This window comes from Heteronotia binoei, chromosome 2 (assembly GCF_032191835.1).
Source record: "Heteronotia binoei isolate CCM8104 ecotype False Entrance Well chromosome 2, APGP_CSIRO_Hbin_v1, whole genome shotgun sequence".
Lineage (NCBI taxonomy): Eukaryota > Metazoa > Chordata > Lepidosauria > Squamata > Gekkonidae > Heteronotia > Heteronotia binoei.
In genome coordinates, this window is record NC_083224.1 from 191322451 (window position 1) to 191338831 (window position 16381).

The window sequence follows — 16381 nt, forward strand, 5'->3', positions numbered from 1 at the left end:
GCTCTCATATCTTTTTTGGGGTGTGGTGACCCTCCCCCCAAACGGGAGCCTGAAACGACCTCACTGACCGAGTCCATTCTGCTGCATGGCTCCTTCCCCCCCCCCCCCAGGTGAAACCTTTGTGCTGTGAAGACAGGATGTGGTTTTCTCGGCAGGAGGAAGAGAGGAGGGCTTCCCCCACCCCCGGCCTGGACCAGGCCTCACAGGCAGCGGGAGGCACAAGGGGGTTCTGCCCCAGAATTCTTTTTGCTGTGGCTTCCTTAAGCTGAGAGAGCAGATGGTATGGGGGGGGGGGGAAGCACTGGCAGGCCTGTGACCTTCTCCCCCCTGTCAAAAGGGAGGCTCTGCTGGACCCAATGAAGAGGGAGTCTCTACAGGCACCCTGGAAGGGGCTGTGCTGTGCCCCCTTGGAGTTGTGTGGCTTGTAAGAAGAGATGGGGAAGGCAGGCCAAAGGAAAGCAAAAGCGGAGGAAAGGAAGCGTAGACTCGTTGCCAAAGGCCCTAGGAAGGAGGCCCCATCAGCTTGCCCCACAGGACGGAGGCGTGTTGACACCTCACTGCCAGGAAAAAGGGGGGAAGCCCCACTGCACCTGGTAAGCTGGTCGGGCAGCGCTTTCTGTGTCAGCGTGGAGGAGACGAAGATGGAGGGCGCCTGTGGGTCTTTGGAGATGGGGCGCTCCTGGCATGGCAGAAGCCTTCTGGTGTGGGGACACCTGCTGCGGCTGTGCTTAGCAGTGTCGGGGATGCCAGGCGGTAAGTTGAGCAGGAGGCTCTCGGGCAGCTGAAAAGACACCCCGGCACGGCTGGGAAGGGAGCGACCACTAGCCTGCCAGAAGACACCCCTCTGCTGGGGGCTGGAGGAGGGAGGAGGCTGAGAATCCGTGGGTTGTCGGTGGCCATGTGTGGGTTTCTCCTCCCCAAAGCCAGGATGTGACAGAATTCCCTCCATTCCTCAGGTCCATCTCATTTGCTTTGAGAACTTTTCAGGGTCCTCCCCTCCCTTCCCCTGGGTTTTATTCCTAGAAAATGAGGTGAGTGGGGTGTGTGTATGTTAATGAGGAACCTTCGTGCCCCCAGTTTATGGCACGAAATGGAAGGAAAGGGGTTTAATGCTGGTGCTGAGACTTTGGAGAGCAGGGGCCACCCAAAGCCGGAGCAGCAGCAGCAGCAGCTCCCAAAAGAGGAGTGGAGAACCACGTGCCCCGGCCCCTCTCCTCTGCTCCGGGCAGTCAGGTTCTGCAAACAGTCGATGGCTGCGTGTGCCAGGCCCTCAACTGCCCACTGTTTTCCCCCTGCCCACAGGGCATGGTGCACGTGTGGAGCCAGGCTTTGAGGGCAGCGCTTCAGAAGGGCTTTTCTCTTCTCTGTTCCTGGGCACAGCAGGGCGAGGCTGGTCTCAATTCTGTACCCGGCAGAAGAGAGCAGAGAATACCGGCAGCATGGGAGCCCCCGGATTTTGCTCGCTTTGTTCTTTGCATCTTGTCTCTTTAAAAATTACATTGCGGGATTTCTTGCATGCGGTGAACTGCCGCGGGGATTGTAATGAGAAGCGGTTATACAGATGTTTTCGAACCACTGACTGATGCATGTGGGCATCTCTCCGCACCGCTGGCCACGATCCAGGCAGGCACAGGCTGTGTTTGAGATCACTCTGAAGGGCTTCACTCGGTTGACCCCCCACGTTGTCTGCATGTCAAGAGCTGTTCTTGCAGCCGCTCAGTTGGGCCACCCTGCTGGGGTAAGGTTGCCAAATCCAATTCAAGAAATATCTGGGGACTTTGGGGTTGGAGCCAGGAGCAAGGGTGTGACGAGCATCATTGAACTCCAAGGGGCCATCACATTTAGAGGGGCTGCACACCTTTTAGATTCTTTCCCTCCATTGGAAATAATGAAGGATAGGGGCACCTTCTTTTGGGACTCATAGAATTGGACCCCTTGGTCCAATCTTTTTGAAACTTGGGGGTTCGTTTGAGGAGAGGTGTTGGATGCTATGCTGCAAATTTGGTCCCTCTATCTGAAAATACAGCCCCTCTAGAGCCTCAGATACCCGCAGATTAACTCTCCATTATTCCCTATAGGGATAGGTTTCCATAGGGAATAATGAGTGCCCAGCAGACAACACCCCCCCCCCCGCTTTCTGATGACACTAAAGTGGGGGGGAGGACCTCCAAACCGGGGAATCTCCTGCCCCCACCTGGGGATTGGCAACCCTATCGGAGGGGGGTTGGATCTTGAACCACAAACGTTTGCGACAAATAGGTCAGGGAACGGTTCCTTTTCATTTCTGCAAGTATTGTGGGGAGAACACGGTTGTATGTTCCTCACAGGATATCTGCACCACCGCAAAGCACCATCAGATGCTGTCTTCTCTGGCCACCTTCTGCCTCGATAATAATAATAATAATAATAATAAATTTTTATTTATACCCCGCCCTCCCCGCCAAGGCAGGCTCAGGGCGGCTTACAAGACATGGTACATATGCCATGACATAACAATAAAATCAGAATAATAACCATTAAAGTACAGTTCATAAATTTAAGGGAATTTAAATTAAATAAGTAATCTAAAAACCAGTATAACTTAATGGGGCTACAGTCTCAGTATACCATAAAATGGCTTAATGTTATTGCCAAGGTTCCACCTAAAAAAAACAAGGTGGAAGAGGGCGGTTTTACAAGCCCTACGGAACTGATTAAGATCTCGTAGGGCCCGCACCTCTGGCAGCTGGTTCCACCATTGGGGTGTCATTATCGAAAAGGCCTGCTCCCTTGTTGTTTTTAGCTTGGCCTCCTTTGGCCCAGGGATTTTCAGAAGGTTTTCTGAACTAGATCTCAGTGCTCTCTGGGGAACATATGGAGAGAGACGGTCCCTAAGGTAGGCAGGTCCATCTCATTGCCCAGAACCAGCTGACGCTGCGGTCCCTGGTTGGTGGTGGGGAGGTGGTGGTGAGCAGTGGACTCACACTGCTGCCGCTTGAAGAGAGAGGAATCCTGGCCCGCTCCACAGCGGCAAACTTGGCTCACTCTCTTCGGCCGTCTTCACATCCCAACGCACCCCAGGTCTTTCTGACGCCTGCCTGCCTCATTGTTTTCCCTTCCCCCAAACCAGCCATTGGCTCTTCGGGCCATTGAGGGGGTTTCTGGTGGCTTCCCAACTTTGGTGGGGCAGTTGATCTCCAGGCAGGCAACAGAGATCCCGTCAAGGGCAGGATCTAGGGCAGGGGGGCCCAAACTGTGCCTCGGGAGCCACGTGTGGCTCTTTCACTCATATTGTGTCACTATCAAAGCCCCCACTGCCTTGTCAGCCAGCTTGGAGAAGGCACTTAAAGTTGCTTTCTTTCCACCTCTCTCTCTCTCTCCCTCCCCCCATCTATTTGCTTTCTTTCTACCTTTCCTTCCTTCCTGTCTTGCGGCTCTCAAACATCTGATGTTTATTCTATGTGGCTCTTATTGTTAAATATATTTGCCCACCCTGACCTAGGGAATCTGGTCCTTGTTTCCTTTATTCTGTTTTTAATGTGCCTGTTCATTTTATTTATGTCCTTATTTGTTGGGAACCGTAATAACAAGTCCAGGTGTTTGAGACTGCTGGGCTAACCTTGCCTTCTCCCCCCTCCCCAGGCCAGGCTGATCCGCGCTGGGCCTGCGTGAGAGGCTGGCCATGGCCTTCCCTGATTGTTCGGCTAGGTCGAAGTCAGAATTGGGCCCCTGCTCAGGGGAAACGGGGACAAGGAGCGCCCCTGGAGACGCAGGCTAAGTAGCAGCTAATGCATTTTGAAAGCACCTCTCGAGGAGCTGCGCTTCTAGATCTCTGGCTGCAGCAGCTGTGGAAAGAGGCTCCTATTCCGTTCCTGCTTTTAGTAGAAAAAGAGGGGGAGTGCCCTGAGGCCTGGAAAGAAGCCCAGGTGCCGTAGACTGAGGATCCGTCTGGCTTGGCAGATTCCCCCATCCAGTTAAAAGGGGGCTGCCCATTGTTTGACCTCCACCAAACCCCCTTCACTTTCCAGCAGCAGCAGCAGCAGCAGCAAAGTTTCTTGTTTGTGCTCCGCAGGTCGGGATGCTGCCGGGCCCCACAGTTTGCTTTGCTCGAAGGAGTCCTGCATGGCACGACAAGTCAACTGCAGCTGGGAGGCCGGGAAGACCCCCAGAGCCAACTATACCCTCCACCTCAGGTGCGTGTGGAAAAACCATCTGGGCACCATTGCCCCCGAAGTGGCAGGCACTGTCTCCCCACAGCCTCCTCTCTTACCTTTTAAGCAGCCCTGCCATGGCAGTTTGGCACAGGCAGAAGCTTTTTCCTGGCATGAAGGTAGACGAAATGGGAACATAAGAGAAGCCATGTTGGATCAGGCCAATGGCCCATCCAGTCCAACACTCTGTGTCACAGAAGAACCTAAGAGAAGCCATGTTGGATCAGGCCAGTGGCCCATCCAGTCCAACACTCTGTGTCACAGAAGATAAGAGAAGCCATGTTGGATTAGGCCAGTGGCCCATCCAGTCCAACACTCTGTGTCACATAAGAAGATAAGAGAAGCCATGTTGGATCAGGCCAGTGGCCCCTCCAGTCCAACACTCTGTGTCACACAGTGGCAAAAAATTTTATACATACACACACACTGTGGCTAATAGCCACTGATGGACCTCTGCTCCATATTTTTATCTAAACCCCTCTTGAAGGTGGCTATGCTTGTAGCCGCCACCACCTCCTGTGGCAGTGAATTCCACATGCCAATCACCCTTTGGGTGAAGAAGTGCTTCCTTTTATCCGTTTTAACCCGGCTGCTCAGCAATTTCATCGAATGCCCACGAGTTCTTGTATTGTGAGAAAGGGAGAAAAGTACTTCCTTCTCTGCTTTCTCCATCCCATGCATTATCTTGTAAACCTCTATCATGTCACCCCGCAGTCGACGTTTCTCCAAGCTAAAGAGCCCCAAGCGTTTCAACCTTTCTTCATAGGGAAAGTGTTCCAGCCCTTTACTCATTCTAGTTGACCTTTTCTGGACTTTCTCCAATGCTATAATATCCTTTTTGAGGCGCGGCGACCAGAACTGCACACAGTACTCCAAATGAGACCGCACCATCGATTTATACAGGGGCATTATGATACTGGCGGATTTGTTTTCAATTCCCTTCCTAGTAATTCCCAGCATGGCGTTGGCCTGTTTTATTGTAACCAGCAGGAACTTGTTGGGCTGTGCCATGCCAGACGGGGCCATGTGTGCACCTATTTCAGATTAGGTAGCAGAGATATAAATTTTATAAAGAACAACAGACAAACGCAAATATATATATTTAAAAACTCAAAACATGCTTAAAATGTTAGCACTGGTTGGTCTTAAAGGTGCTTTCTTTGTATCTCTCCCATGGGATCGAGGGAACTGGGCAAAGGAAGCTCTGGCTCTCTCCTTTCTTCCCAGGAGACTGCAGGGGGGGAGGAACCTCAGCCAGTAGAGGGGCTTGGCTCAGTAGTTCTGCTGTGCAATTGAGAGAGCCTGTCAAAGCAAGCTATTCCTCCAGAGAGGAAGTTTGGTGAAGTGGTTAAGTGTGCGGACTCTTATCTGGGAGAACCGGGTTTGATTCCCCACTCCTCCACTTGCACCTGCTGGAATGGCCTTGGGTCAGCCATAGCTCTGGCAGAGGTTGTCCTTGAAAGGGCAGCTGCTGTGAGAGCCCTCTCCAGCCCCACCCACCTCACAGGGTGTCTGTTGTGGGGGAGGAAGGGAGAGGAGATTGTGAGCCGCTCTGAGACTCTTCAGAGTGGAGGGCGGGATATAAATCCAATATCTTCTTCTTCTTCTTCAAGGGAGGAGCCTCAGCCAATGAAGAAAATGGAGGATTTGCTCTGTAGCTCCTGTGCGATTGAGCAAGCCTTGCAAAGCAAGCTGTTATGCAGAAGGAAGCAAGAGAGAGGGAGAAGGAAACAGATGACAGCTGGTTGCTCGGGGGCCTGTTACGGCCCCTGAACTTCATGTTTGACACCCCTGGTTTAGAAGAAAAAAATGCTTCAGTATATGCATTTAGTTAATAAATAAATGGCTACCCAAGACTGCCTGGATCATCAGACCTAGCTGCCCCAGGATCCTGTCGGTAGTCATGGACAACCAGTAGGGTTGCCAAGTCCAATTCAAGAAATATCTGGGGACTTTGGGGGTGGAGCCAGGAGACTTTGGGGGTAGAGCCAGGAGGCAGTGGAGGTGGAGGTGGAGCTAGGAGCAAGGTTGTGAAAAGCATGATTGAACTCCAAAGGGAGTTCTGGCCATCACACTGAAAGGACTCCACACCTTTTTAATGCCTTTCCTCCACTGGAAATAATGAAGGATAGGGGCACCTTCTTTGGGGGCTCACAGAATTGGACTCCCTGGTCCAAGCCTTTTGAAACTTGGAGGGTGTTTTGAGGAGAGGCACTGCATGCTCTGCTGGAAATTTGGTGCCACTTCCTCAAAAAACAGCCCCTAGAGCCCCAGATAACCAAAGAATGATTTTCTATTATACCCTATGGGAATCAGTCTCTGTAGAGAATAATGGAGTGCCCAGCAGACATTTCCCCCTCTCCCCCCCACTTTCTGAAGATCCTCAAGCGGGGTGGGGGGGAGGGCCTCCAAACTGGAGTATGAAGAAATCCTGCCGTCTCTGCCCCATTGTAGCCCCACGAGGCCTGGCAGGAGAGGCCTTCCTCAGAATGCCAGAATGTGGCCTCCCCCCTTGACCCCCATCCCTTGCCTGCAGGTACCAGGACCAGACGATGAACGAGGCCTTTTGGGCTGGGGCAGCCACCTCCTTCTGCTTTGATGAGAACACCGTTTCCTCTCTGAACAATGTCACCCTTTGGGTGGAGAACCACACCGAGGACCCAGGGCTCATTTCGGAGAAGCTGACGCTGCAGATCAGCGAAGCCGGTGAGTACATGTTGTGGTTGCTGCAGTGCGGAGGAACTCCTGGCCTCGGCTCTGTTTCCTGCAGCGCATGATTTACGGGGACTGCACAAGTCGCAGATAATGTTGCCCTCGCTGGGACTGGGCAATCAGGGAGCCTCAATGACCTACAGCCTGTCCTCTGCCGTGGGTTCTAATTTGTCCTAGTTCTCTGCTGCCAACAGAGAGGTGTATTGTAGGGTTGCCAAGTCCAATTTAAGAAATATTTGGGGACTTTGGGGGTGGAGCCAGGAGACATTAGGGGTGGAGCCAAGATCAAGGTTGTGACAAGCATCATTGGACTCCAAAGGGAGTTCTGGCCATCACATTTCAAGGGACGGCACACGTTTTCAATGCCTTCCTTCCGTAGGAGATAATGAAGGATAGGGGCACCTTCTTTTGGGGCTCATAGAATTGGACCCCCTGGTTCAATCGTTTTGAAACTTGGGGGATATTTTGGGGAGAGGCACTAGATGCTGTACTGAAAACAGCCCCGCCCCCAGGGCCCCAGATACCCGCAGATCAATTCTCAATTATTTTCTATGCGAATAAATCTCCATAGGGAACAATAGAGTCCCCAGCAGACATTTCCCTCCCCTCCCCCTGCTTTCTGACGACCCTGAAGTGGGGGAAGGGCCTCCAAACCGGGGGATCCCCTGCCCCCACCTGGGGATTGGCAACCCTATTGTATTGCCCCTGCACTCTGGGAGATGGGTTGCTGCTGGGCTGCTTTCCCGATGGGAAGAGCCTTGTGTGAAATCCCCCTGCTCTGTAGAGCTCAAGAGTTGCTCAAGAGCCACAGAGTTTCCACAGGGTTGGCTGCCTTGTCTTTTCCCTGCCCCAGACCCCTGCAGTAGCCACCCACTCTCCCATGCCACTGGGGGAGGGGGAGGGCTTTATCTTTTGCTTTAAACTGGCAGTTGAGAGCATCATCACATCAAAATCTGTCTTGGAGTCTCTGAAACCCAAGCCTTTTTTTAAAGGATGTCTGTAGCCCCTTTTGTTTTGGGCCTGTAAGGGAATATCTCTGCATCAAACTGGGCTAGGAATTTAGACAGCAATGTCAATTGCAATTAGGCCGCTATAATTATGTCAATGGGCATTTTTAAAAAGAGTCCGAAAATCTGCTTTGGAGGCGGGGGGGAACAACAACAAAATAGTCTCTCTAGAAGATTTCGAAAGGTATATTCCAAAAAATATATATTAATTTCTCATATTATTGAAGATTTTTTTTTTTAAATCACAGATTACATAGTGCCTGATGATATATTGGAAATCTGGTTGATATTTGGAATAGTGTGAAATGATAGAAGGGTTTAGAGGTCCTCTATTTAATATAAATGATAATTAAGTCATGACTATAATGTATGCATGTTGTTGTAATTCTTTGGTGTCAAGCGTGTATTAAGGTTGTATGGTTATGGTTGGAAAAATTAATAAAAAATTTAAAGTTTAAAAAAAATACTCTCTCTGTTTACAAAACTGTTTCTCAGTAATATATATATACAGGGGTCTTTTTGTAGAAAAATAGGTGGTGGAGCTCATCCAGGGATTGTTATGCAGCTGCACCTCCTATTCAGTGGACAAGGTTGGGGGGAGGAAGAGGGGAAACCATCAGAAAGGTTCAGGAGCTGTGCTCCTGTGAGCTCCTGCTGAATTCAAGGTCTGTGTGTCTGTGTGTGTGTTTGTGTACTCTTCAATAGTGTTACAATACAAAAGTGCAGTTAGAAAACCATCCAGTGCACAACATAGCTACGGTCCATAAATCATAATTCTTTCTGAGTCCAGTTCGATGATAAAAAGAACCGGTCCAATTTAGTTTTGGATATGAGCTATCCTTCTAGGGACTGTCTTCCATGTTCATAGGTTCAGTAGACTTGATGTGCCGCAACAATTGCTGACTTCCTCTGATTTTTAATATTTTTAATTTTTTTGTGGAATGCCACTGCCAATTTCTATCTGTCAGTATAATAGTTGTGTCCATAGAATTATGATTTATGGACAGTAGCTATGTTGTGCGTTAGATGGTTTTCTAACTGCCCTTTTGTATTGTAACACTGTTATGAATTGCTGAAGAGTATACATCACCCTGACAACAAAAGTCCGTATAGTCAAAGCGATGGTATTCCCAGAATAAATGTATGGCTGTGAGAACTGGACCATAAGGAACACCGAGTGCAGAAGAATAGATGCTTGAGAGTCCCTTGGACTGCAAGAAGATCCTAAGGGAAATCCTAAGTCCTAAGGGAAATCAACCCAGACTGTTCCCTGGAAGGTCAGATGCTGAAGCTGAAACTCAAATACTTTGGCCACCAAATGAGAAAGGAGCACTCCCTGGAGAAGATCCTGATGCTGGAAAAGGAACAGCAAAAGGTGAGATGGCTGGACAGTGTTCTCTCTATCTCTCGGCTTGACTTCGCGAACGAAGATTTAAGAAAGGTGCAGTAGTCCATGTCTGCTGCAGGCTCGCTGGTGGCTGACAAGACCAATGCGGGACAGGCAGGTCCGGCCACAGTGACTGCAGGGAAAAGTCTGATTTGGGGTTGGTGCTGTAGCAGTGCGATTCTTCCTCAATCTCCTTTTGTCCTCAAGACCAGCTATGTGTGCGTTCTCAAAGGAAGAGACAGCCTGGTGGATGGTGTGCCTCCATGCTTTGCGATCTGAGGCTAGGTCAGACCACTGGTGATGGTTGATGCGACAGGTGCCAAGGGATTTCTTCAAGGAGTCCTTGTACCTCTTCTTTGGTGCCCCTCTATTTCGATGGCTGGTGGAAAGTTCGCCATACAGGGCAATCTTGGGAAGGCGGTGGTTTTCCATCCTGGAAATATGTCCTGCCCAGCGCAGCTGCGTCTTCAACAGCAGTGCCTCAATGCTTGTAACCTCCGCCCGCTTGATGTAACAAACACAAATTTGAGCAGACTTCGGAGGATGATGGAAGACAGGAGGGCCTGGCGTGACTTTGTCCATGGGGTCGCAAAGAGTCGGACTCGACTGTGCGACTAAACAACAAAAATATATATATTATAAGAGCCCCGTGGCGCAGAGTGGTAAAGCTGCAGTACTGCAGTCGGAGTCCTCTGCTCATGACCTGAGTTCGATCCCAGCAGAAGCTGTTTCAGGTAGCTGGCTCCAGGTTGACTCAGCCTTCCATCCTTCCAAGGTTGGTAAAATGAGTCCCCAGTTTGCTGGGAGGAAAGCAGAGATGACTGGGGAAGGCAATGGCAAACCACCCTGTAAAAAGTCTGCTGTGAAAACTTTGTGAAAGCAACGTCACCCCAGAGTCGAAAATGACTGGTGCTTGCACAGGGGACTACCTTGACCTACCTTCTATTATACTGAGAAATAGTTTTGTAAACCGAGAGAGTATTTTGTTGTTCTTCGCAGTTGCTGTACCTCCGTGGTCCTGCTATCGGGGGGCAGGGGGGGCTGGTCAGTTTGGAGGGCTGGAGGAAGGAAAATGGCATGGATGGGAGCAAGAACAAGAAGACCCAGACCTCCCTGCCCACATGGGTGCCACACACACACACACCCCAGCATTGCCACAATGTTTCCCAAAATGTCACAGCAAAGCAGGTTTGGGGAAGGTTGCCAGGAAGATAGGGAAAAGCCCAGAGGGGCATGGAAGTCGCAGGGGAAATCAGGGTGGGGAGAATAATTTCCTGGTAGCATCCAAACCAGTCCCAAAAACAACCGGTGCGTTAATTACTTGGCTGGTGAGCAGTTAATGGCCTTGAGCATTTTGCTCTTTAGCTTGGAGAAACGTCGACTGTGGGGTGACATGATAGAGGTTTACACGATAATGCATGGGATGGAGAAAGTAGAGAAAGAGGTACTTTTCTCCCTTTCTCACAATACAAGAACTCGTGGGCATTCGATGAAATTGCTGAGCAGACGGGTTAAAAGGGATAAAAGGAAGTACTTCTTCACCCAAAGGGTGATTAACATGTGGAATTCACTGCCACAGGAGGTGGTGGCAGCCACAAGCATAGCCACCTTCAAGAGGTGTTTAGATAAAAATATGGAGCAGAGGTCCATCAGTGGCTATTAGCCACAGTGTGTGTGTGTGTGTGTATATATATATATATATATATATATATATATATATAATTTTTTTTGCCACTGTGACACAGAGTGTTGGACTGGATGGGCCATTGGCCTGATCCAACATGGCTTCTCTTCAGTTCTTATGTGACACAGAGGGTTGGACTGGAGGGGCCATTGGCCTGATCCAACATGGCTTCTCTTATGTTCTTTTGTGACACAGAGTGTTGGACTGGATGGGCCATTGGCCTGATCCAACATGGCTTCTCTTATGTTCTTATGAAGTGGAAATGGGCTCCAAATAGGGTTGCCAGCTCTGGTGGGAGAATTCCTGGAGCTTTAGGGATGGCACCCGGGAGGGGAAGGGCCTTGGCAGGGGTAGACAAATGTGGGAGAGATCCAGCCCACCTAAGGCGCAAATCCTTTATGTCAGAGTTGGCCCTCAGAACAAGTGAGTTTGACACCACTGCCCAAAGCAGCCATTTTCTTCAAGGGAACTGCCCTCTAGTGTCTGGAGATAAGTTGTCCTTTTGGGAAATCTCCCGGCTCCACATGCAGGTTAAAGAACAAAAAGCAAAATGCTCACGGTTAGCACAAGCTGTAATAAACGATGATTATTTAAAGCATTTGCACAAGTGCATACAAGCACGCATGCCTGAGGAAGCCTATGAGAAACGGAACAGTACTGCTAGCAATCCGTCGCATTCATTGGGTGTGTGGGGGATCAATAGAGATTCCATCTTCTCAACACCAACGCCAACTTAGTGAAAGGAACGAGAGTTCCTACAAAATGGACTAAATTTTTCTGTATGCGCTTGTGCAAGTGTTTTACTGTCAAGTCTGCATTGTATTCTGTCTGGTACATGTATGGGATTTGTACCCTCTGTAAGTTATGAAGAATTCACAGTCATATGATTTTTTATTCTTTATTATTCAATATATATAGAATTATAGTTTATTACAGCTTGTGCTAACCGTGAGCATTTTGCTTTTTGTCTCTATACTATTATATATAGTTTCCTCCCACATGGAGATAGGCTTTAGGCTCACTGCTGGTCCAAAAGAAATACGTCTGCCCAGAGCTTTTTTTGCAGGAAAAAGCCCAGCAGGAACTCATTTGCATATTAGGCTACACCCCCTGACATCTCCATTGTTTCGCATAGGGCCTTTTTTGTAGAAAAAGCCCAGAAAGAACTCATTTGCATATCAGGCCACACCCCCTGATGCCAAGCCAGCCGGAACTGCGTTCCTGGTTAAAAAAAAAAGCCCTGTGTCTGCCCAGAGCAAACCTCCCCCCCCCCCCCCCCCACAGCCCAACTGTCTTAGCCTCTGTCTTCTCCTTCCAGTGAAATTCGATGCACCACCCAGGGAGAAAATGGAGAGCGTCAAAGCGAAGGGGACACTGAACCTGAAGTGGCCCCGGCCCTCTTGGGGCTGCCCCCCCTTAAAGAAGGAGGTCAGGATTCGGCACAACAGCACGGAGGGGAAATGGGCCTTGGTGAGTTGCCAGTTGAGACCAGCACTTTGGGGGCAAGCTCAGTGCAACACGGCCTCAAGTGCCAACCTTCCCAGGGGTTTCCTGCCACTCCAGGGTTTTCACGGCGGCAGGTCAGCCTGCCGCCTTGCTTCACCTCTGCCTCCCACTGAATCAAGTGATCTGGTGCAGCTGGACCCAGGGATCCACTCTGCAGCTTCAGGACTTTCCTCTGAAAAGAGCCTCTGTGCTCTGGAGTACGACTCTACCAGTAGCAGAATGGATTTGCAGGACCCAAGCCGTGGCGTTTCTCTGGATGGATCTGCATAGTCAGATCTGCCAGATATCTCCGGGATGCGGTCTGTTTCTGCACAGATTCAAAGTCCTCTTGGAGGAACAGGACTTCCAGTTTCCCTGCCTGGTTCTGAGGCTTGGCTACCCAGGAAGTGGTTACCATGGGGACCAATTGCAACTAGGGGGCTTTCCTCCCAACCCCGGGGCCCCTCTTGCACTAGCCTGTCCAAGATGGTGGGAAATCTAGGTGGTACCTAGCCTGGGATTGGGAACCAGGAAAAAAATAATAAGATTTATTGAAAAGAAAATATTTACAAGCCTCCTTAAGCAGAGCAGCAAACGGATTTCAAAAGAAAATTGGTCACAAATGCCTTTTCTAGACATACCTTAACTGATATCAAAATCAGGCAGTCACTAATAGTCCTACAGTGTTATGAGGTTCCTATCTACATGCCATTACTTGGGAGACACAAGATGGCCGCTATGAGGGGCTTTTACGGAACCTGTGTCTCCCCCCGCCCCACATCCCTCCCTCCACTCTCGCAAGTGGCAGGTGCCTCCAGGGACCCCTCCTGAAAGGCATCAGGCCTGTAGCTACAGGGGGCCTAAGGGGGGCCTGCCCCCTGACACCCTGCCTGCCCCCCCCCGACCTTCCTTCCTTCCCTCTCCTCCTGCCACTGCCCTTGGAGTGGAAGTGGAGAGGCCGCCTCTCCCTCCCTTCAGTGATTTAAATTGCAGGGGAGGGGGACCCACGAGCCGCCACTGCCCCTCCCATGCCATTGAAAGGGCCCTCCGATCAGCAGGTATGGGAGGGGCAGAGGGAGGGGGCGCCCCAGCCTCTCAGCTTTCACCCGTGCGGCCCCTCAAGTAGTGGCAAGGCAGAAGATCAGGCGCTTGAGTCATGGCGGCAGCAGTCAGGGGAGGGGTGCCACAAAGTGCCCCCTGACTTTTTTACATGTCCCCCCCTCCCCAACTTTTAAAATCCTGGCTTCAAGCCTGGAAGGCATTCTGGGGAATCTCCAGGAATCCTAGCACCAAATCCCTTCGTTTGTTTTCCCATAGGGTCTATTAGCCCTGTGACGCAGAGTGGTAAAGCTGCAGTACTGCAGTCGGAGCCCTCTGCTCACGACCCGAGTTCAATCCCAGCGGAAGCTGGTTCAGGTGTCCAGCTCCAGGATGACTCAGCCTTCCAACCTTCCGAGGTTGGTAAAAGGAGTCCCCAGTTTGCTGGGGGGAAAGTGTAAAAGACTGGGGAAGGCAATGGCAAACCACCCTGTAAAAAGTCTGCCGTGAAAACATTGTGAAAGCAACGTCACTCCAGTCGGAAACGACTGTGCTTGCACAGGGGACTACCTTTACCTTTTGCAAGAGCCCTGTGGCGCAGAGTGGTAAAGCTGCAGTACTGCAGTCGGAGCCCTCTGCTCACAACCCGAGTTTGATCCCAGCGGAAGCTGGGTTCAGGTAGCCGGCTCCAGGTTGACTCAGCCTTCCATCCTCCCGAGGTCGGTCAAATGAGTACCCAGCTTGCTGGTGGGAAAGCGTAGATGACTGGGGAAGGCAATGGCAAACCACCCCGTAAAAAGTCTGCCGTGAAAACGTTGTGAAAGCAACATCACCCCAGAGTCGGAAACGACTGGTGCTTGCACAGGGGACCTTTCCTTCCTATCAGTGTAAATTAGCAGGCAATTGAATTGGCTTCCTGCCCCTTCCAGAGAAGGGGAAAAACCCACACTTTAAAAACTCAGAGTGAGGGGATTTTCTCCACAAAGAGAGGATGTAGCAGTGAGGCCTCAAGCTGTGAGGGGGAGTCAGGAGCTCCTAGCAGGACCCCTCCCGCCAAATGCCAGGTGGTGTGGCAGTGAGCGATCCCAGTGGAAAGAAGAAGTAACCCCCTCCAGGAGTTGGCAACGCCAAGGAGAGGTGGGCGGAGCAGGCCTCTTCCATCGCAGGATCACTCAAGAGAGGCAGACGGGGGTGGGGGGGGGGGAGGGGCTGTGCTGAATCTCCCCAGAGCGCCAAGCGCTTTTTCTACCTTGCTTGCTTCTTGAGGAGTTCTCCCGCCTGTGCCAACTGAAAAGTGGCAGCAACAGGAAATGCAGTACCCCTGGAGCTGCAGTCTTTGTTTGGGGGCAGCCCAACCAGGTCAGGACAGATTTGGCCTGGCCTTTTCACTGACCTTACATAGCACCCCAGATATTCTGAGCTCTGGGTTTCCAAGCAAGGGCTACATTCCTTCCCCACGGCAGAGCAGGGAGCAGCCCTCTCAATGTTCTGACGGATGCCTCCTTTGCTTTCAGGGAAACTGCGACTATTCCAGGAAGGAAGAGGACGATGACAACACTGGGAAACTGGTTGGTAGGTTAGCTTCCCTGACCCCCTTGGAAAGGTGATAGCTGACCAGGTAGATTTTTAGAAAGTGTAATCTATGGCACTGACTAGTAGGGTTGCCAGCCCTGGGTTGGGAAATTCCTCCCAATTTGGGGGTGGAGCTCCTGGCTGGAGGGAGGTGGTGCCCACAGAGCCCCCCCCCCTTCCCAAGCAGCCCTTTGCTCCAGAGGAACTGGCCTGTGTAATCCGGAGATGGTGTGATTCCAGGAGAACTCCAGGCCCCACCTGGAGTTTAAACTGCAAATAATAATAATACCATGAACAAATCACTGTGAAAATTATTGCAGCTACATTACCATACCAATTCTGTGTAGCATAGCTTCGTAACGGTATTGCATAATCATTCTCTTACTGCTAACCACATACTTTAATCTGGTCCCCAAAATTCATATTTCAGAAGGCATGTCTAGAACAGCAGGTCCAGATCCCAGTGAAGAATGAAGTGCTTTGAGCCGCTGGAAGACTTATCTTTGTCATGTATATGCTTCAGAAGAAAGTTTTTATATTCGTTGAGATATGACCATACAAGCGCAATTATTTCTTCATAAGGTGGACGGTAGACAGACATATCCCATTCTGACAGAGCCTTCCACCAGCCAGTCTGTGATTCCATTTCCTTTGTGACTTTTCCAAAGGCAAAACAGAATATTGTCCTACATGTCCACTCTTCTACACATCTCACAAATGTCCATTCATATTTTTTTTCCCCCAGATAAAAGGAATTTTATTGAACAAATGATTTCATTACTGTCAACATCAAAAATATGTCAGGTTATGATATACAGAATTTTGTGGTAAAATATCGTTATTCGTAAGATCACAATTGTAAACCAAGGTATCACAACTTTTTTCCCCAAAAGATTGAGAACAATTTGAAGAATAATATGCCATTTTTGTTAAAATGAAATAATCCCATATTTTATCTTTCCAATTACTCAAAGATGGAGGTTTTTTTATCTTTCCATTTCGTAGCTAGTTCAGTCTTAGCTATGGACAACAATATAGATATAACATCTCTTTTGCTATTTTCAACCTCATAGTCAATCCCACAGTTGAGCAATACCAAAACAGGGTCAATTGGCAAATCAACACTCAACATTTGATTTAACACCGAAACAACTCTTTTCCAGTATTGTAAAATAATTGGGCATGACCACCAATAATGATAGAATGATGCTATTTGATCGCATTATTTAAGACAAAGATCAAATGCTCATCTTTACGTGACAAGGATAAATCTGGACCTGCTGTTCTTGACATAGAATCATCGAAT

At 49.9% G+C, this 16381-nt stretch overlaps 1 protein-coding gene across 1 annotated transcript in view; it reads left to right on the forward strand.

Annotated features, from left to right (window-relative positions):
* The first annotated feature begins 641 nt into the window (after nt 1-641).
* IL12RB1 (interleukin 12 receptor subunit beta 1) overlaps nt 642-16381 on the forward strand; it is a 31558-nt gene continuing 15818 nt past the window's right edge. The window contains exons 1-5 of the mRNA XM_060233108.1: nt 642-753; nt 4052-4172; nt 6727-6896; nt 12299-12450; nt 15018-15075. Of these exons, the coding sequence (XP_060089091.1) occupies nt 642-753; nt 4052-4172; nt 6727-6896; nt 12299-12450; nt 15018-15075 (613 nt within the window). The remainder of the gene's footprint in view (nt 754-4051; nt 4173-6726; nt 6897-12298; nt 12451-15017; nt 15076-16381) is intronic.